This window comes from Myotis lucifugus, unplaced genomic scaffold, assembly GCF_000147115.1.
Source record: "Myotis lucifugus unplaced genomic scaffold, Myoluc2.0 scaffold_32, whole genome shotgun sequence".
Taxonomy (NCBI): Eukaryota; Metazoa; Chordata; class Mammalia; order Chiroptera; family Vespertilionidae; genus Myotis; species Myotis lucifugus.
The window spans coordinates 5245984-5272364 of record NW_005871080.1 but is presented as its reverse complement, the minus strand read 5'-3'; the positions used below and the strand labels follow the sequence as shown (position 1 = coordinate 5272364).

Below are 26381 nucleotides of genomic sequence, written 5' to 3'. Positions count from 1 at the left end.
GCATAATCTAATAATACCAGGTGCATTGTAAATATCCAGTAAATGTTGAAAAATGAGAGGCACTGGGATAAAGGGTGAGGAGGGCACTTACCGTACCACCTGTTCTGTTTACTTAGTGATTATTACAAACATGTCTATGATACAGAACAGCTATCATACCCTCACAATTCATAATAATTGTTAGCTTTTAATGAATGCTTATTGATCATCAGATTTTGTGCTGGGTGTTTTGCATATATCGGGACATTTAATTTACACAAAATGTGGATATTGTCAGCCCCATTTAACAAATTAGAAAATAGAGGCACAAAGAATTTACACTGCTTGAATAAGATTACACCCCTGATAAGTGACAGACCTGAAATTCAAAATCCAAAACCTATAGTGTTCAAAAGTGAGATGGAATGCACATTTTTTCGAAGGAACAACATTATTTGTTGGAAGAAGGCTATATATTAGCAATTCTTATCAACTTTCTTCCTAAGTAGTGACCCTGAATTCTTATTCCTATGAAATAACTAGAAATAAAATAAGCAGACTCTGTGGTTAGACATAGAGAAAAACGAGACTTCCTGGTTTAGTTAAGATAAGACCTAAAAGGTTGTAGACATGAATGTATGTGCTTATACTATGTGGGCTAAGTGTGCATCTGTCTGTCTTTGAAAAAGATTGTGTGATAGCAATCAAGAAGAAGGACTAAGAAATTTGGAGATCCAGCTAAATCACTAGCCATTTTTTTGCTTAAAAGGGTGCCCCAATCTCCAACCTACTTGTCTGTTTTTATATTCACACTTGTCTTGCTACATACAGCCACCTGGAATGTGGTGAGTGATTCTCAAAGTCGCTTTCTGCACAGTAGCAGAAGAATTCAATTCATGTTCATGGCGGTCACAGCTATGTGTGACCCAGGTGCCTTCTTCAGGTCTTCTGACTGGCAATCTAGAGAGTATTCAGACATTAATTCTACTGCTGTCTTATGATTCCCTCATCTCACCTAAGGCAACTTGTTTTCCCTTTTAAGTCCATAGACATAGACTTAAATTTATCTCAGTCAGCAGTTTAGGCAAACCAAATCCTTTAAGACCTCAGGTTGGAAGTACTTGAGTGTAGTGGGAGGTACTGCCATTCCTCTAAGTCCTTAGAACTTTGACAGCATTGCCAAACAGATGGAGGGGAGGGCAGTGGGGTAGACTAGGCGTTCCCACAGGCTTAACATCAGCCCTGCATTTTTAATCTGTAGAATGGACAACAATTCCAGAATTGACCACATTGAATGACTATAAGGATTAAATGAGATACCTGTATTATATATTTTTCTGATCTAGTTCAGATTTTATGTTTAAAAATTAAAGATACATTTTAGCATATCCTTGATTACACATAAGGATAGGAATTTAAAGGTTAAAGCAAAAGATTCAAAGTTTTCATATGTTACTCCTCTCTATACCCACTTAGAATATAGTATCTGAACACATTTTCACAAAGGTACAAATACGCACACACATACACACAATGCAATGATAGTTTTCTCTGTTTATGGAGAGAAGATTTAAATACCATCCAACCAATTCAGACACTGCTAAGCATGGTCTAGTATCTGAGTCAGTAGCTAGAATCAACATTGAAATTGTCTGATACTCTTAAATATGAATTCTCTAAGTTGACTTTTTTCACAGAAATCTAAGTATTAATTTCTGAGAATCTTGTCATACTCTTACCTCTATGGCGGTATTACCATGCCCACAACTCTACTATTTTGCTTTTCATTACGTTCTCTGTTAAAATGATTTCCCCATTCATCTATACAGCTCTCTTCATTTGATTTGGCTGTGGCCTTTTTCTATCACTGGGAGAGAGCCCATTCCTGTGGAAATATACAATCTTTCTTCATGAAAAACATATTTCTTCTACATGGTGTCCTTTGTCTGGATTGATGCCCTATGTTTTTTTTCTTTTTTTAGTAATTTTACTTTCAAAATAAGCGACTGCCTTAGCTCAGTAATCACTTACTTTATTAGCAAATTTATCAAAGTTTTGAATAGTTCTCAAGTGACTAAGTTTTACTGATACTATATCAGGTCATAAGAAGGCAAGATAAAATATCTAGTCATCAGAAGGTGTCTTGATGATCTGAATCTTTACTCAACATCTTATAGTGTATCAGATTTTGTCTCAGAAAAAAGAAAAGTGTCATCATATGTCTCTCTCTGAATAAACCATAGGTTTTTGCTAGTTAGGTTTATTTTCTATTTTTCTTTATTTTTTTCTGAAATGTGGTCTTTCCATAACTTTGATGCAAAGATACTTTTTAACTCTGCCTCACAAAAAGAAAACAGACTTACAATTGAAGAAAAATTACATTTGTGATGATATTTGCTCAATATTTTTACCTCAGTATTGAAGTTGTCATCATTATCATCATAACATCATGAAAGTTATTCATTAAGTAACTCAAAACAATGCTAAATGCTATAAAAAGTAAAAAAAAAAAAAACACACATCAACTCATACTATAGAAGTACATTACCAACATAGACACACCCTAAGATATATTATTAGTAAAATAAAGTTACTAAGCCCCTACATAAAAAGACAATGAAGGATTTACATCATAGACATGAATACATTAGAGGTAGAACACATGGATACATGTATTACTTGGGAAAGCAATCATGGAATTTCCATATGGCTGAATGGCAGGGACATGACAATAAACTGCCAGCTCTTTATTGACACTGAAAATGTAAAAATGTGGTTAGATTTGACTATTTAAACTAGATAATTTAGTCTAAAAGTAAATATTTTTCATTGTATGAATTCTCACTTCTCTTTAAATGGGTAGATAGAATAAATATGAATCATTGGGCAGATCATACCATTCTGTTACAAATTGGTTATTTTGTGTTTCTACAATGACTAAGTGGGAATTAAGTGGTTAAAACAAAGTGATGTTGTTAAAATGCCCTGCATTCCCTCTTGCAATTATTTCCAGATTTAATCATGATTTGTGTTTCAAGTTAAGTCACTTAAAGTTTCAATAACTTAGTTTCTCAGGCTGCAAGTTGGGGGTTGAAATTATGACTTCTATTTACATAGAACGTGTGGAAAAAAAGAGATTTTAAATGGCCAGCAGTACATTAAGCCCCAACTTACCCTTTCTGCCCACTCTGACATAGGGAGTTATGTGCAGAGTTTTGCAAGCTCTAAAACCACATGCTGGAGAGGGCAAAACAGTATTTATTACAGCTTCGTGAATTAGCTGTATGCCCTGGAAAAGAATCAGGCAGGAGGCAGAAAAGAAATTTAATAAACTTTATTTCTCTTTTCAATCAATTTTGGGCATGGTGCTCTTATTTCAGCAATTTAAAAAGTGGTACAACAGGGTAATTTGGAATACAAGCAGGTCGTGTTGGAAAATATGAGTGGAGACAATTCAGTACTTTGTTATGCAATCCGTATGATGGTTTGAGAAGTGTTTTGGATTCCCTGGGGATTAAGAGCCTGATATAACCTTATTTTGTCATGTCTTTCTGGATCTCTCTCTCTGAACACTGCAGTGTGGTGAGATGATTGCACTAAGCAACTGTCTCCAGCCTTGCTCTGAACATCCTCCTAGACTTGCAATGTGGGAGCTTTTAGCTGCTGAGAAAACTATCCATCTACATGTGATTTTGACCCCTATGTAAAACTTCCCCCAAAAATGACAAGTAGCCTAGAAAGTTGTTTGTGTTAGCATTTCTCTACTTTTCTTTAACAACGTTTCTAAATGTTTTAGAAACATTGGCTCTCCCAGCATTTCCAAATTAAAAAAAAAATAATAATAACAACAACATCATGTAATGGTAACATGGGAATTCCGCAAGAACAACAGTTTGGCAGAAAATGGGAATATTTCAAAATTAGGTCCACAACAACAACAAAAATTTCTGGCAGATGTACAATTCTGGGTCATATTATCCAAACCGTTAGATTTTGGAAGATTTGAGAGTTTTCTTTTGTGGTTCCCATCCTTTAATAGAATCGTAGTGGATGTTCCTAATCCAAATTCTGTTCCTCCCCCTCCCGTTACTAAGGTTGGAAAATGAATATACAAAGGGCACCCATAACAATAAACATCCTACCTCTAGAGGTGGTTTTAACACCATGATGGTGTGTCAGGTATGAAACTTTGTTGGGCTATAACGCTTGTTCTCATATGTAATGATATTTATTGAAGATCGTCTTAAAAAGCCCAAGAACCTAACTATTCTCTGGTGTGAGCAGCTTTAATGCCAATTAAATCTCTCAAATGGTTAAGAATGGTGCTTCAAACTAATGCCTTTGGCCTGTGTGTATTGAGACTTAAATTGCACATTGTTATTCACAATTCTTAGGCTTTGAAAAAATATTCTAATTGTTTGCATTTGAAAGAAAAGATCACCCATCAATGGGGGAAAAAGAGCAAAGCATAAATGAAATAAAAGTAAATTCTAGAATACCTGGCAAGCTAATCCAATTCGGTTTAATTTTTCATAGAGGTGAAAATATGTAAAATTATGAGTGATTCCATTGTAAATCAGATTAAATGCTTTGGAATTTAAGCCTGTATCTCTTTAGTCTCTTTTTTATTTTTGAATAAAAAGTTTAAATGGGAACGGAAAAAACTGCTCATTGGCTTAACATAAATCTTTAAATTGCAGTAAGCTTCACCCTCAAAAAGCAGTTGAGTCTCTGAGGAAAAAGAAAAGGCTGAATTCTATTTTTCATAAATGATGGATTATTGTACCACACTGCATTTTCCAGTAAAGTGTCCTTTTATTTGCACTGTGTGATTACAAGTTTCTAAAAGTATGTGTGGGGTCACTTGGGTGCTGTGGGAAAATGGAAGGAACACTGTTCTGTTAAAATCAGTAGTGAAATCAGAAGCAAACTATGTCCTGATTATCATAGGCATGTGTTTAAGTTTTGCTTTCCTTAATTGGTTATGTTGTATTTACTTAAAATGAACAATTTGGCAAGTGTCTCTACCTTGACAACAGAGAAGTGTAAACTGTTTTATAGTTTGGCTATTAAAATCGGTTTGTAAACCATAATATTCAAATACTTTTAGTGCTGTTCACAGGGACCCAGTGATGGACTTTGCTTTGTACCCATGTGTTTGTCACACTTTTAGTTGATAATTACAGTGCTTTCCAAGTTATTTTGTTAATAAAAAGTATGCCAAATATTGTAGTCATCTATTGACTTTAACTTGTACATAACTTGCCTTAGAACAAAATGAGCAAAATGAATGATGGCAAAGGCCTTGTAATTTGACTTGTCATCTGAGGATTATTTATGGCATCAGGAAATGGAAGTTGAATATCTACTCTGTCTCCAGAAAAGTCATCATCAGAGGCAACTTTGGAGAGTTTGGCTGTGCTAAAAACTGCATGAGGATATTCAGGTCTCTGCTGATTCCTCAGTCTGTATGAGAAGGAAACAAGATAAAGCATTTGAAAACAGCCAGATAGTGTTATTGAAAACAAAATAATAGACATATATATCTCTGTAATTAAGAATACTATCACCAGGCTACCTAAGGGGTTTCAAAAAGGCATAACTCACTATATAATTATTTTCATAATCTCACATTTATACTGTGTGTATGTGTTTTAATTTGCAAAGTTCCTCCTCATGACATCATTTTTACTAATTCTAAAGTAGCAGGAAAAATACTTACTTTGCTCTGTATTTCTTGGCATTTTGTCATGGACAATGAAAAGATTTTTGAGGTAAGACTAGAAATAGAAAACATAATCTTTGGTAACCTTTGAACATGTAGATTGATTATTCCATATCATTTCAAAGGCAGACTTGAGACCAAAATTATGAGGCAGTTTCTTTTTCTGAAAGATGTAAGTGTTCCTTCAGCTTTGAATATAGAACCCAGACCCATGGGCTTTAATACAGCCGTCAGCTGAAGCAGATCATATACGACTGGTGGTCAGGACAATGGCTGGACCCAGATGGAAGTTGACAGCATATCATGTAGGCACAGTATATTCAGACACCCAGAATGATCCAATCATACAATGTTGAATCAGTTAATGCCTGATATTCGTGGTCCTGTAAAAGCAATTGTTGCTAATGGCACTTCCTATTTCTCCAAAATGACCTGAGGTCAGTTCCTCTGCTAAGATCCCTTAGTCTCTTGTACTTGATACTCCTCCCCATGCTGTATTATAATTACACAGACCATATGCATGTTAACCACCACAGTTAAGTCCAGGACTGCCATACATGTAGTAGGTGGTCAATTTGTGTTCATTTATTTTTTATCATCTAGTAGCACTGTCCAGAAATATAATATGAACCACATGTTTAATTTAAAATCTTTTAAGAAGTAACAAGAGACAAGTTTTAATAGTATATTACTTTTAGATAAAGATATTATTTCAACCTATGACACAAGCTGTATTTCAAGTGACTAGTGGCTACCATGTTGGAGAGCAGGTCTAAAGCAATACTTTTTAAACCATTTTAAAGTACATATAGAAAATGATAACATTCGTATAGCCATCTGGAATAATGGATAAGATGGTTCATAGCTAATGGCAACTGCCCCAGGGGCTCAGGCTGCCTTGGTCCTGCTCAGTTACCCTGAGTGCTAAAGGGAAGAAGAAACTTTTCCCTACTCTCAAGGTTCTTTCCGCTGGTATAATAACCCAATAGACTTGAGACAGATTAGCAAGAGGAAATGGCCAAATTTAATGACATACAAATGTATTGGAACCCTGAATACATGACAGGGTCAAAAAAACCCCCATCCCCAACTACATGACAGATTCAGAGACAAAAGGGGAAATTGATGTATATAAGACATTCTGAGCTAGGGATGAGGTAATGCACCTTGGGGCTTCAAGGGTAATTGCAGGGAGAGCACATGTTCAGTGCATATTAGTTTGCCCTGCCATATAGGTACATAAAAAGTCATTTATGGTGGTAATTCTTATCATGGGCCAGCTGTATGTATGTATATTGATTTCAAAGAGGGGGAGGGAGGAAGAGAGAGAGAGATAGAAACATCAATGATGAGAAAGAATCATTGATTGGCTGCCTTCTGCATGCCCCACACTGGGGATCAAGCCCATAACCCGTCCATGTGCCCTGAACAAGAATCAAACTGAGACCTCCTGGCTCATAGGTCAACACTCAACCACTGAGCTGTGTCAGCTTGGCCAGCGTCCTAATTTAAATTCTTCTACATAGTTAAGGGGCAAGCAGAAATCTCTCTTGAACCTGCAAGGTCTAGGTCGCCTTTAGTTCAAAATAATATGTATAGCACTGAAGCACATCTTGGGTGGCTCATTCTGCACCCATACAGCATCCATAACTCTCACCCTATATAACCATTCTTCCAGGCACAGCAGTCAGGATGCTCTGGTCTACAGCAGTGATTTTCACATTTCTAAGTGATAGACCCATTGACCCACTTTACATGATTGTAGTTGTACTTTTATAACCAATTCATTTAAAAATACGTTATAAATATATATGTACACAGATTTGTATATGTATATATACATCTAATCTATCATATGTATGATATCCTATCTAATAAAAGTAATATGCAAATTGACCATCACTCCAACACACAAGATGGCCACCCCCATGTGGACACAAGATGGCCACCACCAGATGGCCAGCAGGGGAGGGCAGCTGGGAGGGACCAGGCCTGAAAGGGAGGGCAGTTGGTGGGGGGGCAGGCCTGCAGGGGAGGGCAGTTGTGGGCGATCAGCCAGCAGGGGAGGACAGTTGGGAGGGACCAGGCCTGCAGAGCAGGGCAGTTTGGGTGAATCAGGCCTGCAGGGGAGGACAATTAGGGGTGACTGGGCTGGCAGAAGAGGACAATTAGGGGTAACCGGGCTGGCAGGGGAGGGCAGTTAGGGGCGACCAGGCCTGTAGGGGAGGACAGTTAGGGGTGACCAGGCCAGCAGGGGAGGACAGTTAGGGGCAATCGGGCTGGCAGGGGAGCAGTTAGGCATTGATCAGGCTGGCAGGGGAGTGGGTAGGGGCAATCAGGCAGGCAGGCAGGTGAGCAGTTGGGAGCCAGCAGTCCTGGATTGTGAGAGAGATGTCCAACTGTCCCACTGGGATCGGGCCTAAACGGGCAGTCAGACATCCCTTGAGGGGTTCCAGATTGGATAGGGTGCAGGCTGGGCTGAGGGACACCCCCGCCCCTGCACAAATTTCATGCACCAGGCCTCTAGTATACTTATATAGAGATATTGTATAGAAATTCCTAAAATAATTTTATTTACTTATTTTTTACTTTTTATAGGTCCTTTACATTTTCTCAGTGTATGAATAGACCTCACACTACCAATAAATGAGAGATTAAGCAAGTCTTATAACTTTTCCCTTCAATATAAGGCAGTGATTCTCAACAGGGAACAATGTTTTTTTTCCCTTCCTCCCCACCCCAAGACAATGCCTGGAGACATTTTTGATGTTCACAACTAAGGAGGAGGTGCTACTGGCATATTGTGGGTAGAGGCCAGAGAGGGTTTCAACAGTCTACTCCTCCTTCACAGGCCAACCCTATAAAAACAAAACAAAAATAAAACAAAACAAACAGACAAAAAAAAAAAACTGTCTGACCTACAATGTCAATAACACCACGCTTAAGAATCCTGCTTTAAGATAGTATGGAATATTATGGTCCTATTAGATAGCAAATATTATCTTAATTCAGTTTTTAATAGTACCCAATCTCATGTGATATAACTTTTAGCTTAATTTAAAATGAAAACCACTCTTCCCCTAACTAGGAGGAAGGCAGGATGTCTTCCTTTCTTTCCTTAGCCTTAAATTTCATCCTGATTTCCCATCCTGTTGCTAACACAAGTTTGCAACAACTTTGTGGTCAAAGCTAGGGGAATAAAGACTCAAAAGTGTCTTTATTTGACCAGTTTTAATGAGACTTTTCACACTCTGGGCCAGGCAGACATTTTCTTTTTAATTTTTATTGAATTTATTGGGGTGACATTGGTTAATAAAATTATATAGGTTTCGGGTATGCAATTCTAAATACATCAGACACATCAAGTCAAGTCTCCTTCCATCACCATTTATCCCCCCTTTATCCTCTTCTACCACCCCTCACCCCCTTTCCCTCTCAAAATCACCATATTGTTGCCTGTGTCTATGAGTTTTTCTTCTTTGCTTAATCCCTTCAACTTTTTCACCCAGCCCCCCAGTCCACCTCTCCTCTGACAGCTATCAGTCTGTTCTCTGTATCTATGAGTCTGTTTCTATTTTGCTACTTTATTTTGTTCAATAGATTTCACATGTAAGTGAAAGTATATGGGATTTGTCTTTCTCTGCCTAACTTATTTCACTTAGCATAATACTTTCCAGGTCTATCCATGCTGTCGCAAAAGGTAAGATTTCCTTCTTTTTTATGGCTGAATAGTATTCCACTGTGTAAATGTACCACAGCTTTTTTATCCACTCATCTATTGATGGGCACTCTGACTGCTTCTAAATCTTAGCTATCCTATATAATAAAAGCCCAGTGACCATAACGGCAGAATGACCACTCGAGCATTCACTATGAAGGTGCACTGACCACCTCTTGGTCCCTACACCCGGCCTGCAGACTCCAATCGCCCAATGGCAAACGGGGACCCACGGGTGGGTGGCGGGGGATGTGGGCGATGCCAGGCCAAGATCCCCACCCACCGGTCACCCTACACACAGAGGGTGACCTGTGGTGGGGGTGGGGCCAGCGAGCGGGTGGGAATGGCTTACCTCTTGGTCCTTCCCCTCGGCCAGCAGGCTCCGATCACCCGATGGTGAATGGGGAACTGGGGGTGGGTGGCAAGGTATGTGGGCTGCGCCAGGTCAAGGCCCGCACCCCTCCAGTCTCCCCACACACAGAGGGCGACCCGCGGTGGGGACCAGGTCACGAGCAGGTGGGACCGGCCAACCTCTCAGTCCCTCGCGCCCCGGCTGTCAGGTTCCGATCGCCCGATGGCAAACTGGGCACCTGGGTGGGTGGCGGCTGGGGGTAGGGCCGGCTGCCGGGGAAGATGGCCCTAATCGCAGGATAGGCCTAGGGACCGTACCCACGCACGACTTTCTTGCGCCAGGCCTCTAGTTGTAAATAATGCTGCAGGGAACATAGGAGTACATATATTCTTTTGAATTAGTGTTTTGAGTTTCTTGGATATATTCCCAGAAGTGGAATCACTGGGTCATAAGGCAGTTCCATTTTTAATTTTTTTAGATAACTACATGTTTCCCACAGTGGCTGCACCAATCTGCATTTCCACCAACAGCGCACAAGTGTTCCCCTTTCTCCACATCCTTGCCAACACTTGTCTGTTGATCTGTTGACCATAGCTATTCTGACAGGTGTAAGGTGATATCTCGTTGTGGTTTTAATTTGCATTTTTCTGATGATTAGTGTAATCGGGAATCTTTTCAGATGTCTGTTAGCCACCTGTATGTCCTCTTTGGATAAGTGTCTATTCAGGTCCTTTGCCCTTTTTAAAATTAGATTGGTTTTTGGTGTTGAGTTTTATAAACTCTTTATAAATTTTGGGTATTTATTGCTTATCAGAAGTATAATTGGCGAATATGTTTTTCCATTCAGGGGGTTGTCTTTTCATTCTGTTGATGGTTTCCTTTACTGTGCAAAACCTTTTTAGTTTGATATAGTGCAATTTGTTTATTTTTTTTCTTTTGTTTTCCTTGCCCAAGGCAATATATCAGAAAAAATATTGCTACGAGAAATGTCTGACATTACTGCCGATGTTTTCTTCTAGAATTTTTATGGTTTTGAGTGTAACATTTAAGTCTTTAATCTGCTTTGAGCTTATTCTTGTGCATGGTGTAAGAAGTTAGTTTAGTTTCAGGCAGACTTTTTAAAGCAGACAGTCTCCCTTAGACACTTTTGTAGATTCCTTAGAGACCCCATTAGAAACATTTGACCTCAAATCCTCTAAATTCAGGCAATTTCTTTTTTGCAAGTTTCAGCTCCTTCCTAAGTCTCTCTCTTTTTTCTTCTGAGTTCATTATGATGGGATAGGATGACTCAAGTCTAGTTTCCTTACAACTAGAATTTAGCAAAATGTTTTGCACCCAAGAACTACTTTTAAAAAAAGGTATTTGATTGAAACATTTCCATTTTAAATGTGTAACTGAGCTCTTGATATTTTTTATTTCCCTTTATCTTCCATTCTTTCACCAATCTAAATATATATATATTGTTCACTAATATATATATTAGTGAGTGTCCCCTTGGGAGTTCAACTGGGAGACTGGGATTTCGATTGCTCGCTATGACGTACACTGACCACCAGGGAGTGGCATGAAACAAAGGAAGGCCCCAGCTGTCAGCCAGAAGGCTCTGATTGGCCCTGATTGTCGGCCAGGCCTAGGGACCCTACCTGTGCATGAATTTTGTGCACTGGGCCTCTAGTACATCAATAATTGAGAGTACTATAAAAATTATTTGAGACTGGCCTCAGATCCAGACTTGACCTTGAACAAGTTATTTATTTTCTTTGCGTTAGCTTCTTCATCACTGAAGTATGTAGGATTCTTATACATATTTCTAAAGGTCATTGTGAGAATTGATTCAATAAATTTTGGCTGAACTTTACTATATGCTAAATAATATTTGAAATATTAGGGACACATTAGTGAACAACATCTACAAAACTAAATTAAAATTCCTGCCCACATGGAGCTTACATTGCAGTAGAATAAAGTTAAATCATGTTAGATGCTTAGAAGAGTACCAAGCACATAGTAAAGTCTTAATACATTTTAGGTATGTTACTATTCATCCACTTGAATGAATGGCTTATTCTAAGGCAGCGGTTCTCAACCTGTGGGTCGCAACCCCTTTGGCGGTCGAACAACCCTTTCACAGGGGTCGCCTAAGACCATCCTGCATATCAGATATTTACATTACAATTCATAACAGTAGCAACATTACAGTTATGAAGTAGCAATGAAAATAATTTTATAGTTGGGGGTCACAACATGAGGAATGGTTTTAAAGGGCCAGAAGGTTGAGAACCACTGTTCTAAGGTATGATTCGGAAGGAAAAGAGGTTCTTTGTACCTAATCAAGTACCCCAAATCCTCACATTATGTCAATTGGGTTAAGACAGTGGACGGCCCAGTGAATATCGGTATCTTATAGAGACAAATTCCTATCAAGCATCTATACAAATAAAAGGTTAATATGCTAATTAGGGCAGACGTCTTCCGGACATCCATCTGGATGTCCATCCAGACAAAGCCACAGTGGCTGTGAGGCCCAGGGCTCAGGCATCCATGAGCCCCAGTGATTGCAAGGCCCGGGCCTCAGGCAGCCATGGGCTTAGGCAGCCATGAGCCCTGACGGTTTAGAGGCCCCGGACTCAGGCAGTCATGGGTTCAGGCAGCCATGAGCCCTGGTGGCTGCAAAGCATGAGGCTCATGGAAGCCGTTGGCTCAGGCAGCTGCGAGGCCCGGGGCTCAGGCAGTCATGGGCTCACAACATTTGTGGGTTCAGGCAGCCATGAGCCCCAGCGGCTGCGAGGCCCGGAGCTCAGGCCTCACAGCCACCATGGCCAGCAGTGGCAGCAGCAGCCGTGTGATGGGGGCGGCGCCTTCCCCTGATCAGCCTGGTCTCCTCCAACAGAGTGAGGCCAAAATGCGGCTTAGGCCATAGTGAGTGGGCCTATACTGTCCATAGGACATGCCCTTAGGGCTCCTGGACTGGGAGAGGAGGCAGGCCAGGCTGAGGGACCCCGCAGTGCATGAATTTTTATGCACCGAGCCTCTAGTTCATAATAAGATAACTTGAAAGTATTTAGACTCTATGCTTAATGAAGGTCCAGATCTTAAGTGTTATGTTTATCACTAGTGGCCCAGTGCACGAATTCATGCACATTGAAAGGAAATTAATTAGAAGAAATATTTTAATATTACTATTTGCCCTTTCTCTATAACAGAAGTGTCAACCAAATTCATGATGGACAATGACAGATTGAAACACACACATGTGATTGGTACCAGCAAGAGCTTTATATGTATCGCATATGCAGGAGTCAGCTTAGCCTTTTATATATATAAACTTGCTTAATTAGACCTGATTTATGATTTAGCTAAACTTTTCCCAGCCCAGTGAAGCACCCCAACTTCTGTTTCAGGTGATTGTCAGCAACACAGCAATAAATATCAACATGAAGCAGATTATTATTGTAGATCACACAGGGAGGACAAAGGGTAAAATAATTAACTGTAGCAATGTTTGACTATATTCTGCGCAGTGAGAAAACCTGAAGTCATTTTCAAGTTCCACCATTTCTTACTTCTTTTCAGTCGGGTCAAATTTCTAAGTTTTCTAAATCTCCATTTTCTGGCTAATGAAAAGAAAATAGGATTCCACTCAGTCTCCTATCTACCTAATCCAGGACTCCTGTGAGGATCAAATGAGATGAGGCTGAGGAAAACACTTCCCAGACATTTGGTTACAGTGTAAAATGTTTTTACCTGGCTATGAAGCAAGTTGTGTTTCTGGGCTGAAGAAACTGCAAGGCTAGTCATTGCTAGGGAGTGGAAGCCAGGTGTTGCTACTTGACGTCATTACCCAGATGGAGAGAAGGACACTTAGCATATTAACCTTTTTTATAGATAGATTGGATTCATAGCCTTTAGCATGGAGCTTGATAATCAGTAGAGATTCAGCAAATATTTGTTCAGGAATTAATTTGATACTCACCTAATTTTGAAGATAAAGATGAAGATAGGAAGCTGGGGATAGGAAACTGTTGAAGACAAGGGAAATGTTTGAGGCAAATTTGTGTTTCACAATTTCCCCTAGAATTGTTGGTAATTTGACATCAATAAGAAGAATAAGAAATATCTGCTTCAGAAAAAGAAATCACTTTGGGTTAAGATAAAAGAAGAATACTGCCCTGGGCCAATGTGGTTCAGTTGGTTGCATGGTCCAGTGTACTGAAAGTTGGTTAGTGGTTTGATTCCCAGTCAGGGCACATGTCTGGGTTGAGGGCTCTATCCCCGATAGGGGGCATGCAAGAGACAGCTGATAGATGTTGCATTTTCACATCAATATTTCTCTCTCTACCTCTCCCTTCTTCTGTCTCTAAAATCAATAAAAAATACTTTTTTTTAAAAAAGAAGAAGATTGACATAATTACTTGGGCAAGCAGGACCTTTGAAAATACCTGAATTACCTATAGGCAATATATAATTCTAATTAATGAAAATTAACAATTCTGAAGTGTTTTCCCCCTTGTTTAGAAGAGTTTTGCTTTGAATTTAATTTTGTATATAGATACAGATAAGTAGAATTGCCCAACAAAGGTTATTATGTTAACTATGAGGGAATAAAAATGAAAATAAATTGTGACCGTATGGAGCTAACCACATTCTCATTGCACATTCCCGTTGCAGCCGAGCTAATATTTTCATATGGGCAAATTTTTGCTCATATGCCCTGTCTAAGCAGAAGGGCCTAAGCCATTAATTCAGGGAGTTGTTCCATAACTACTGTTTTCTATTCATATTAGCATAAAGTAATAATCATAAAGGAGAAATTTACTGAAAGCCTCTGCCTTTTTTTTTAATCTCCAGTGTTCAGACTGCATCATAGTGCTTCTGATACAAACGACAAAAACCGAGTTAAAAGCAGATTAAAGAAGTTTATTACCCGAAGACCTTCCCTGAAAACTCTGCAAGAAAAAGGACTTATTAAAGGTACAAGACATTTTATACTTTTTACGTAACAGTGATAAATGAATGTGCCTCTGTGACCATAGCTATTCAGCTCTAAAGGAATATTAGGATTTTTTTATTCTTTTTAGGTTGCTTATTGGATGTTCTGCTCTATAGGAGAGAAAAGATAATTGTCCAGAAAAATAATCCTGAGAAATTAAAGGGTGCATCATAGAATTATTGCAAGAAATACCTAGTTTTGCCCTCAGATCTGAGCTCTGCGCCAGGAATAGAGAAGAGATATCTTAGTGGCCCATCAGAATGACTCCATGTCTCCTTGTGTCTGAACAATTCCAGTTTATACCCATCATCCCAGTATGCTTAGGAACGCATCCTTTTCCACTCTTAAACATGTCCTGATTTGATAATAATGTATGTAATCATCGTAGTCATTGTCTGAAGTAAATTCTAGGAAGAAGTGTTAGGAAGGAAGTCCAAGACAAATGAGTATCATGAAAATTTGGGGATTTGAGAACTGGAAGCTGAGAGCGCAAACTAAACTTAAATTAGCAGGTACTTCTGCAAATATATCTAAAGTAAATAATAAGATATCCTGGCACAATATAGCCACCAGAATAGAAAAAGATAAACTCTGGCATTACCCTAATTGGAATTCAGACCTTGGTTCTAGCACTCATTTGTAATGACATTGGACAAGTTATGATCTCTCTGACCTCAATTATCTCATCTTTTAAATGGGAATACTTATACCCATCATTGACAGAAGTATTGAGAGAAATAAATGAGATAATTCATGTAAAACATTTAACAATTTCTGGAATATAAGTATTCAATTAATATTCACTGCTATTAAAGTTATTATTTATTACTTTTTTTATTAGTTAGCATGCCAGATGGATGGAAGGATGAATGGATAGATTGAACCAGGGATATAGAGATCTGTAACTGGAAATTAACTTATAGATCACAAAGCAAAAATATGTTATTTTCCTGACCAAGGAAACATATGTGCCAAGTCCATTATTCTCCCTGTTTTTCAGATTTTCTAACTGATGAATATATTTTAAAGTTAAATATTTTTTTAAAACTGAAAATGGGCTAAAATAAACTCAGAACAAAGTTGAAAGACTTATAGAAGTCAAAAGATGATTTAATATACAATTTTTCTCAGGAAGAGGGCAAAGCAGATTTTCATATTTTAACAATACTTAATATAATAATTATTTAAATAGTTCACAATTAGCTGTTTGAACTAACAATTTCAGTTTATTTTGAAACAAATGAACTTATCACAAAAATAATCTGTCATTTTGAACCAACCCTAGAAGGTGGAATTTTTGTGAAGTATGGACATAGGTATCACTAATAGAGTGGAGAATTCTTACAATACAAGCATTTGGGGGTGGAAATATCACATATTTTGAATTGGCTCATCTCAAACTTTTACTCTGAAAATGTCCTTTTCAGTGCCACAGACAATATTTGATCCTCTACAAATTCAATTACATCCTATATAATAAAACCTTAATATGCAAGTTGACCAAACAAAACAGTGTAAGATCTGTGGAATGACTGGTCATTATGACTTGCACTGACCACCAGGGGTCAGACGCTCAACACAGAAGCTGCCCCCTGGTGGTCATTGAGCTCCCACAGGGGGAGTGCTGCTCAGCTAGAAGCCGGGATCAAGGCTTGTGAGTGCAGTGGCAGTGGTGGGAGCCTCTCCTGCCTCCACTGTAGGCGGGTGGCAAGGAGGAGGTGTCCTGGACTGTGAGGCCCCGGACAACCTGGACTGCTAGAGGTTGTCCGGGATCGGGCCCAAGCCAGCAGGCGGACATCCCCTGAGGGGTCCCGGACTGCGAGAGGGCACAGGCTGAGGGACCCTCCCCCCAGTGCATGAATTTCATGAACCAGGCCTCTAATATAATATTAGACCTATTATCTTTATTTCTACCTTAGAATTCATCCCATAGATTATCACTTTCTTTTCTTTTTTTAAATATAATTTTATTGATTTCAGAGCTGAAGGGAGATGGAGAGAAAGAAATATCGACGATGAGAGAAAATCATTGATTGGCTGCCTCCTGCACAACCCCCACTAGGGATGGAGCCCCCAACCCCAGCATGTACCCTGACCCGGAATTGAACCATGACCTCCTGATTCATAGGTTGATGCTCAACCACTTAGACATGCTGGCTGGGCCCCATAGATTATCATTTTTTTACATAGGATTCAGTTGCAGGTTACCTGCCATCTTGAAAAAAATCAAATAAAACCAGATTATTAGCCCAAACAATCCCAATCTGACATAAAGTCTAAATTTTTCATGACTCTGAAAACATGAAAAGTCTTTTAATTCAGTGGCAGGGTCTGGCCCAATCAAAATGCTAAGGAATTAATAACTATGGTGCTCTAGGATTGGTCTCGGAAAGCACCAGAGATGCTGGATGCCTAATGCAGCCTTCATGCTGATGCAATGGAACCCCTGAGCACACTCTGCTGTGTACATTTCCTATATTACAGCCCCATTCAGTTTTCACCATCGCTGACCAATGAGTCAGTATTCATTAGTAGGGCTATGGAAAATCTTTGTGAAATTCTGATTTGATAAGCTGCCATTGTTGTCTCCAGTAGAATTTTCTTCCAAATCAGATCATTATGCAAATATAGTCACTTCTTGGGATTGTTTCAGTTTTACTGTGAATTTTTTAAAGGCTCTTACTGCGATTTTTTTTTAACTGAGTAAAAAGTATTAAACCAATTTTTAAAGCTACAGGCCCAGTATAATTTAATACTTTAAGTTTATATTTTTAGCATACCTAAGGAAAAGACTTAGAAAAGGTCTCAGAGGTTTTGAAGGGCTATAAAAATTATATAAAATAAATGAATGATTAATGGTTAAATAGTGAATTTCTCCAAGTAAAATGACTTAACTCTTTCAAGGAAAATTATTTAGAAAAAGCAAAAATGGCTTTTTAAATTTTTGTGTAGTGCATTTGCCCAAAGATTATGGATCAAATTCTTTAAACTGTCTAATTGTCCAGACCGGAATACAGGCCTTTTTTATCAAGGTTCAGGAAAGCTGTGTGAGGTAGTTGGGGTCTTACAGTGTGCTTGCTGCTTCCTGGGAGGGGCTTTGCAGGGTCACAGGCACTTTCCACAGTGGTTAGTCTTTCATGCCATGTTACCAACAGGTTGAGAGGCCTGAGCTTTGAATTCAGCCAGTCTTTATGGAGCACCCCCTTAGAGTCAGGAAGGGCCGAGCTTTATTGACTTTATAATGCCCAGTATAACTGTGAAAAAAGAATTGTCCCCATATCATATGGTCCAAACTTAGTCAAAAACCCTTTCTTCAAAACGTTTCTTGTACTCAGGGACTCCTGGCCAATATGTGATTTCATTGGCTCTAATATAGATCTGGAGTTACTTGATGTGGCTGAATTTTCTAGTTTTTTAATATGAGTAATGAGAAGGGCACACTGTGATGCCAAAAAGGGGCCCAAAGATAATTCTGAATGACCACCCAATGGAGAGAAATCTTCATAGTTCAGGTGGGTGCAGCAATCACTGTCCCATTGCAGTGGTAGCTTCTGAAAAGCCTTCCATTTCTCCAACTGCTTTCACATTTGGCAACGGGGGTGGGTGAGGGGGGAGATGGTGAGCACTTTTATTTTATTTTATTTTTTTAACTTTTTTGTTGAAAGTATTACAAATGTCCCCCCTTTTTTCCCCCTTGGATCCTCTCCACTCTGTTCTGGCCCCCTCCCCAGGCCTTCCCCCTCACTAATGTCTGTCCATGGGCTATGTATATATGCATATAAATTCTTTGTTTAATCTCTTCTCATCTGCGCCCCCTCCTTCTGAAATACGTTAGTCTGTTGCATGTTTCAATGTCTCTGGATCTGTGTTGTTCATCAGTTATTTTCTTCATTAGATTCCACATATAAGTGAGGTCATGTGATATGCATTTATTGCATTAAATACCTCATTGGAAATAAAACTTGAATCAATTTAATACATAAATTATTGAATTGAGAGAGTACATTTTAGGGTGGTAGGTATGTGTGTACAGATCCTCTACTTGCTTTTAGAACTGAAATAATAACTTTAGCATCAGCCAAACTACTTTGTGTAATCTTTCAAGTAACAGCATTGACATCCAAGAACATAAAACACCTGGCAACACACTTTTTAGAAAAGATAACAATTGCTTGGGGTTTTTTTACGAGCAAGTAGTATTTCCTTATATCCAATGATAGAGAGAATTGTATGTTTAGAAAGTAGTTTCTTTCACTTAATATGGGCAAAACCATACTGGATACTGTTAGTAGAAATTGAAAGCAATGCTGGACTAATTCTATTTTTTAGTTTGATATATTGTTTGATTGTGAATTTCTCATACAAACTTTTTCTCCCAGAGTTTAATTTTTTCTTGCTTTCAGGGCCTTTACATTATTAAGGGTTTGTTTAATTATCTCAATTAAACAGTCTATATATATTCTAGTCTAGAAATGTCTGCCTTGTCCCCCAGAATATCCTTCCACCTTCTTACGCCAAGTTGCTTTGGTTGCTTTTCAGTCTTCACCTTTGTCACCCTGTGACTTCCTTTCACTGATTTTTCTGAGTTGTATTCACTGGCTTCTGAATCCCATGCCTTGTCTTTATTGTTTTAAATTCTTTTATTGCTATGTAACAACTTCAGTAGCTCATTTAGAAAACATGAGACTTTGACTGTCTAAACATATCTTCAGAATCCCCATGTACTTGATCAATAGTTTAGTTGGGCATAAAATTCCATTGCCTTTAGAATACAGAGTTGCAGATTCCATTTCTTATTTTTGTTACTTTGACTTTTTTTTTCTTTCAGCATCATTGGGGTTTTTTGTCTTTATTATTAGAGATTCTATAATCAAGATGATGTGCAAAGTTGGCAGAATTTTAAAATTTTATTATGCTTAGCATTCAACTTGAAGAATTGTGCTTCTCTTCAGCTTTGGAATTTTTTCTCTTTATTATTATGTTGATAAGTTTATTCCATTAAATTTTTCTTGCCTTTGGAATATTCAAGACATGAGTATCAGATCATCAGGTGATTTTTCACATATTCTGAAAGAATTCTCAATTTTATCCTCCTGTCTTTTTATGAATTCATTTTTAACTTTAAAAATGTATTCCCATTGTTTTGGATGCATTCCTTATTTTCTGTTTTTTGTTTGTTTGTTTGTTTTGTTTTATTTGCACATTCACATGCCACAAGGGCAAAAGCTTTGTTGACCAATCTACCCCCATAACTAACAGTGAGGATAGTACTTTGCACTTCATATATATATTAATTAAGTGGGAAAACAGAAAATAGGTTATATATTTTGAATTTATTTAAATGAGATAGGTAAATTTTTTGTCACTTTGAAATTTGTTTTTTATTTTATTTTATTTTTTTAGTTTAAAATGGTCTTTCCAGTTCTTTGAATCATCATTTTCACATAGGTTCCTTTCTTTTACATATTTGTCTAATTTTGTTTTAATCACATTAGTGACTTAACTCAAATATCTGATGGGCAATGGTTGCCCATTCTTATTATATAACTAGAGGCCGGGTGCACAAAAATTTGTGCACTGGCGGGGGAGGTTTCCCTCAGTCAGGCTTGTGCCCTCTCTCAGTCTGGGACCCCTCGGGGGATGACCACCTGCTGGCTTAGGCCCGCTCCCTGGGGGATTGGGCCTAAGCTGGCAGTCAGACATCCCTCTGGCAGCTCGGGAGCCCTCGGGGGATGTCCACTTGCCAGCGGGGAGCAGGCCTAAGCTGCAGTCGGACATCGTTAGCACTGCTGAGGAGGCAGGAAAGGCTCCCACCACCACCGCTGTACTGGCAGCCGTCAGCCTGGCTTGTGGCTGAGCAGAGCTCCCCCTGTGGGAGCACACTGACCACCAGGGGGCAGCTCCTGCATTGAGCATCTGCCCCCTGGTGGTCAGTGTGTGTCATAGTGACCAGTCATTCCCAGTCATTCTGCTGTTAGGGTCAATTTGCATATTACGTTTTTATTATATAGGAGTGCCTGGCCAGCCTGGGTGAGGGGCTGATGGCTGTTTGCAGGCTGGCCACAACCCCCAGCCATCCAAGCTCCTAGTGGAGGCTGGCTGGAAGCAGGTATCTGGGATTTATTTGTCTTCTATAATTGAAACTTTGTTGCCATGAGTGGAGCTCAGGGCAGGCAGGAAGCTTGGCTACCTTCATCACCCAAGCAAGCAAGCCTCCTGCTTGCTCCAGCTCCGTGGCTGCCGGCCGCCATCTTGGTTGGGTTAATTTGCATATAGTCGCTCTGATTGGCTGGTGGGCGTGGCTTGGGGTGTAGCGAAGGTACGGTCAATTAGCATCTTTGTCTTTTATTAGTGTAGATGAGGCTGTACAAAGATTAGCTAAAGCTTTGTCTATATGGATAGAATTTGTCAGTGATATGCTTTAGCTGTAGGGTGATCTGTAGGTACTCACATCTGCCTCAAGCATCACATATTTCCAAACGATGTAGAATGACATATACTCTTGATTAACTGAATCCATCTTTATAAATTTTTAATGATTATAGAAATTTTTCAACTTTTATTTTGCAATTAAGGAAATTGAGTTTATTTGAAAGCATAGCAGCTTTAGAATTTGACTAAGCTAGGTTCAAATCTGGATTCTGCCATTTACCAGCTACATAACTTAATATTTGGTTATTAACTTTTTCATTGATGACATTTGCATCATAAAATTTAAGTGAAATGATATATGGAAAGAACCTTGCACAGTGCCCAGCTTATCATGACAGTTCAGCAACTTCTTGTCTTCTTCCCATTCTTCCTTCATCCCTTCTTTCTCTCCTTCCACCTTTCCCTTCTTTTCATCTCTCTTCCCTTTCTTTATTTCCCTCTTCTTTCTTTTGCTACTTAGATTTATAGAGCATATTATGGCCATGATGCCACCAGAGAACCATTTTCCCAAGTAGGCCTTTAAAGATTGAGAAATTAATCCAGACAAGTGTCAAGGGAAGGCAGCAGTAACTCGCTTACTTTAAGGAAAGTATACACATAATTTGCACTTGACTCATATTTATATTTTTGGTAATTTTTATCATGTACTCTTTATACATAAATAAGCATGAGCTCATTTTATTTCCTAACTATACCCACTTACAGAGTGCCATCTAATTGTTGGGACATTTACCTAGTAAGTAATTACCCACACAGACAACTAATTGTTTAAGGTTTCTGTTATAAGAGGAAATAATGTCTTTGAAATTATAGTGCTTTTGTAAAATATATCAATTATATTGAGAAGTAAAGAAATATTTGCCATTCAAACTGTAGATACAAGTTATCAGCCTTACACTTTCAACAGCCATGTTTATGGATAGCAAAATGATTGAGTTAAGAGGAAAGTATTTTTTAAAATAATTTGTTAGAACTTATATATGACAGAGCAACTGACCTGTCACATTATTAATTCATGCAAAAAATATATGAGCAATACTGCAATACACCTTTGAATACAGCTATGCTCCAACTTTGCCACTTGATCATTGTTAGTCTGAGAATAATTGTATTTGAATTTATATATTGGGGCATGGGTCTGTCATTGCTTGGTCCGGAAATACTCTCACAACTTCCACAATAGGCACGAATGTGCCCAAAAATATCTTGTAAATCTTCTTTTCTTTAAACTTTTTTTATGATTCATAATTGAACTGTGATCCTTACAAGTGAGCTATGTCATGATTTAATATTAGCCAAAATTAATAGCCAACCTTAAGCTTCTTTATCTTGGCCTGTAAGCTTCCTGGTTCGCTTGCATTTATAGTTCCCAGGCACTTTCTGTAATTTAAAGGCTCTTGGGAGCAAATGTGTTGGTAATAGAGTACCAACCACATAGCTAGCTTTTGCTCAATAATAACACACAGGTCACCATGAGAGATGGCAAATGTTGAGAAAAAGGTGCACCTGGATAGCAGGTTAAGCCCATGGATTTTAAAAGCCTGTTATCCAGGGAGGAAATGATCCAGGTCTTATGAGATATTGAGAGCAGAATAGCTTTAGAGCAACAAGAGAAAAATGAGGTCCAGAAATGGGAGTGAATTAGGTAAGGGGCGGAAGAATAAGCCAGAATAATAAATCGGTTTCCTTGTGGTTCAAGAACTTACTTTCTTATGCAGAGAGAACATTTTACACAGGCATTAGTTAGAATTTAATATTATTTGAGATAGTGACTTATAACTACTTGATTTTTAGTATCTATAAAAATAATTTCCTGGTATAACCTACTATATTGTGTGTATTTGCAAATAGCAATAGTAATAATAATTCTCCTTATTCCTTCTTTTATTTTTTTTTATTTTTTATTTTTTAATATATTTTATTGATTTTTTACAGAGAGGAAGGGAGAGAGAGAGTTAGAAACATCGATGAGAGAGAAACATTGATCAGCTGCCTCCTGCACATCTCCTACTGGGGATGTGCCCGCAACCCAGGTACATGCCCTTGACCGGAATCGAACCCGGGACCCCTCAGTCCGCAGGCCGACGCTCTATCCACTGAGCCAAACCGGTTTCGGCCCTTCTTTTAAATTACAGTTCTTGCCCTTTGAGTCAAGTTCTCAAGATCTTTTAACTAAAAGAAAATGTTGAGAAAATACTGAATAATACCTGGCTTTCATCCTAAAACTGACTGGATGGTGTGTATAGCCATGCTAAATGCTGGGAATATAGGATGGATAAGACCCAATTGATTCCGAACCAGGATATTGGCTTTTTAAAATTTTTTTGCCAATGACCTCTGAAACCCATATTAAATTTTGCTCTGGTGGTAGATGCTGGTTTTATTCATTTCATGGACTATCTGTCCTTAAAAGATTTCCCAGAGTTGTGGCATACCCTACATGGTTAGTGTAATTCTGGTGCCAGTTGAAGACATTGTCTCTAACTAAGTCCTGCAGTTTCAGGACTGACAAGTTTCTATATAATAACAAGAAATAGAGCATGAACACCAGTAAGGAAACAGCAACAGGTAAAGACAGGTTTGCTTCAGAACATAAATCTGTATCATGCTTTAAGCATACCCTGTGCTTAAAGTCAAGTTGTGTGGGTGTAGATTGTAGAAAAGCACAAAACCTTCCCTTCCATCCCTGGCATTGCCCCAGTCAAGATTTATATGCTGTCAGAGGCATATCCTCAACCAGTTGCAGATGACCCAAAGTCAGGCTAACGTGATATTTCCTTCTTGTGTCAGGAGGCTGCTGCCCTCTGGAGAGGTGGCCTATGACCCTTTCAATCCTCTAATCACATCCTAAATCTTCCTTCCGTGAAACCACCTGAAGAGAAGAAAGAGATACAGGGCTCTCATCAGTGTTCACAGGAATCCCCCTTTTTAAAGGTTAAACATTTGTTCTTGATACCCTACTGTTCTCTAGCAGGTCTTCTCCTACGACATAGTTCCCTGGTGACACCTAAACGCAGCTTCAGAGGCAATGGAAGCTTCTTTAGCTTAGTTCTCCTTAGCATTTCAGGGCCCCTGTAGACCCTGTGAACTGTATCCGAAGCCAGTGCTGGCTCTTCACTTTCTTCTGTGCAGTTTTGATCACTCCATGGCTTACACAAAGTGCTAGCTGATGATTTCACTTTGTGGTAAGGTGGATAATGGAAGGGGAGGAAAACAGAATTGCATCCTGACCTGAGCTTGGTAATTGGAACAAATGTATGAATAAATGTTTCCTCTGTGATGAGAAGAGTTGAATTTTCTATAGCACTTGAGAAAAGAGGACCCGCTTCTTCCTTACTTCTGCTATGATTGGGGTTGGAGAGTCCACATTCTGTGTACACTGAATATGTCTTAGTGACAGTCCATATCAGAGCTCTCACATTATCCTACCTCCTATCTCCTATCTCCTCATCAGGGTCCACACTCAGCAGATGTGAGGACTGCGACAAGCACAATAAATATTAATATCAACAATTAATTTTGACATAGCCTAAGATTAAAATATTGCTCTTTTATTTCCTTTAGCATCACTAACAGTTTGGCTCACAAATATTTCCCCTCAAATGTATGTCTATCATAAATCAATTGTACTTCACAAATTCCAAAGATAAAGAAAACAAATTTGGGGGGAACAAATTTTGTTCAATATAAAAAAAAATCATCCCCTTTTGACTTGTTATTTTACCTGATTAGTGACATTGAAATGTAACCAGCCTCTGCAAAATTTAGTCATCAGAGCAATAGCTCCTTGTTGCATAAGTGCTAGACTAGCATTTTCTATTTTTCTCTGTGGGAAGGAGGCAAGAGGCCATTTCACAATTTGGATAATCATAATTGGTGGCCTGTCAGTGTTAGTCAAATTGCAGAGTGAAGAGGTAGAGCTCCCAACTTCTCTTTGAAATGGACTATATTGCTCTAAGTGTGTTTTATCAAAGCATGTTCTGGGGCAACAGATCTGAAAACATAAACTTTATGTAGCATTATTCTTCCTTAGATATTTCCCTTTAATATGTTCTTTCTTTTTGAAGATAAAATAAAAGTACATAAAAGAGTTCTGGGAATAGGCAGCTATATGTCATAAACACCCTTCACTCCCCTGGCCCAGGGCCCCCGGCCCCCGAAATTTGGAAGTGATTTGATTGAAGTGATGACTGCCTTGATCTTGTTGGAATGCTCCTCCTTCTTCGTTGTCTTCTTCTCGCTCTGGGAGGCAACAACCCTGTTGTGGAGTCATTCGGGGAGGGAAAGAGGTATTTCAAGCAACCATGTTTTCCAAACACAAAATTGAGACACATGGCCTGACAGTGACATAATATTTGAAATAGGGACTGTGCTCAGAGATCCGGAACATATGGTTGAAAGGCTTTTCTTATAAAAAGCAACTATTAAGATAGTTTCTAGATTCTTATTCACAAAAGGCGCATTCCTCCATCCCTTTTATTTGCATTTAAAATATTACCCACAAATCAGAAGACTGACCAGTTTCCCTTCAAACACGTCGCTTTGCTGGTGCTAGAAGCACCCTGTTGACTAGAAAGTTAAAGGCACAGCCATCAAGGAAGCAATGCAAACCAGACTGCCAAACATATTATGAATATATGGCTCTTCTTAAAAATGCTAGTTGGTTTTTCATACTGGAGTATTGACTAACTGTCTGTGTTTGATGTATGGTTTACCAGCCTGATGCCGACTTATGGTTAGAGCTTAACTTGTTAGTTCTGCTTTTGCAGCCAATTCAGAATAACTACAGATGCCTCGAGATATTAAAATTGACTGCTCAAATGGACTCAGTGTGGGGGTTTCATTGGTTTTAAATTGATAACAGCTGAAAGAGTGAATGATTAAAGTGTACATGGCATAGGACACAGCTCTTTCATAGGAACTCTTGTGAGCAAATTCCCTTCGTGTGGGAATTTTTTCTTTCTTTTTATATCACAGTTATTTCTAAGCATTCTTGGGTTAAAATTTTAAATTGCACAGGAACATTCAGGAGCCTTCAGATAAAATAATTCCTGAGAAACTGAGATACATTTTGATGAAGTGGGTTTCTATTCTGTGGGGAACATTTAAAGTTAAGTAGCATTCCATAAGGTGGTAATTGTGTCTATTTCCCAGGCATTTGAGTTAAATAAGCTGTATAGGAAGC

General features: G+C 38.7%; 1 protein-coding gene across 1 annotated transcript in view; it reads left to right on the top strand.

The window, feature by feature from the left end:
• The window catches only part of ARHGAP15 (Rho GTPase activating protein 15), a 650587-nt gene that overhangs the window by 366595 nt on the left and 257611 nt on the right, over positions 1-26381 (top strand). The window contains exon 9 of the mRNA XM_006086875.3: positions 14623-14745. Within this exon, the coding sequence (XP_006086937.1) occupies positions 14623-14745 (123 nt within the window). The remainder of the gene's footprint in view (positions 1-14622; positions 14746-26381) is intronic.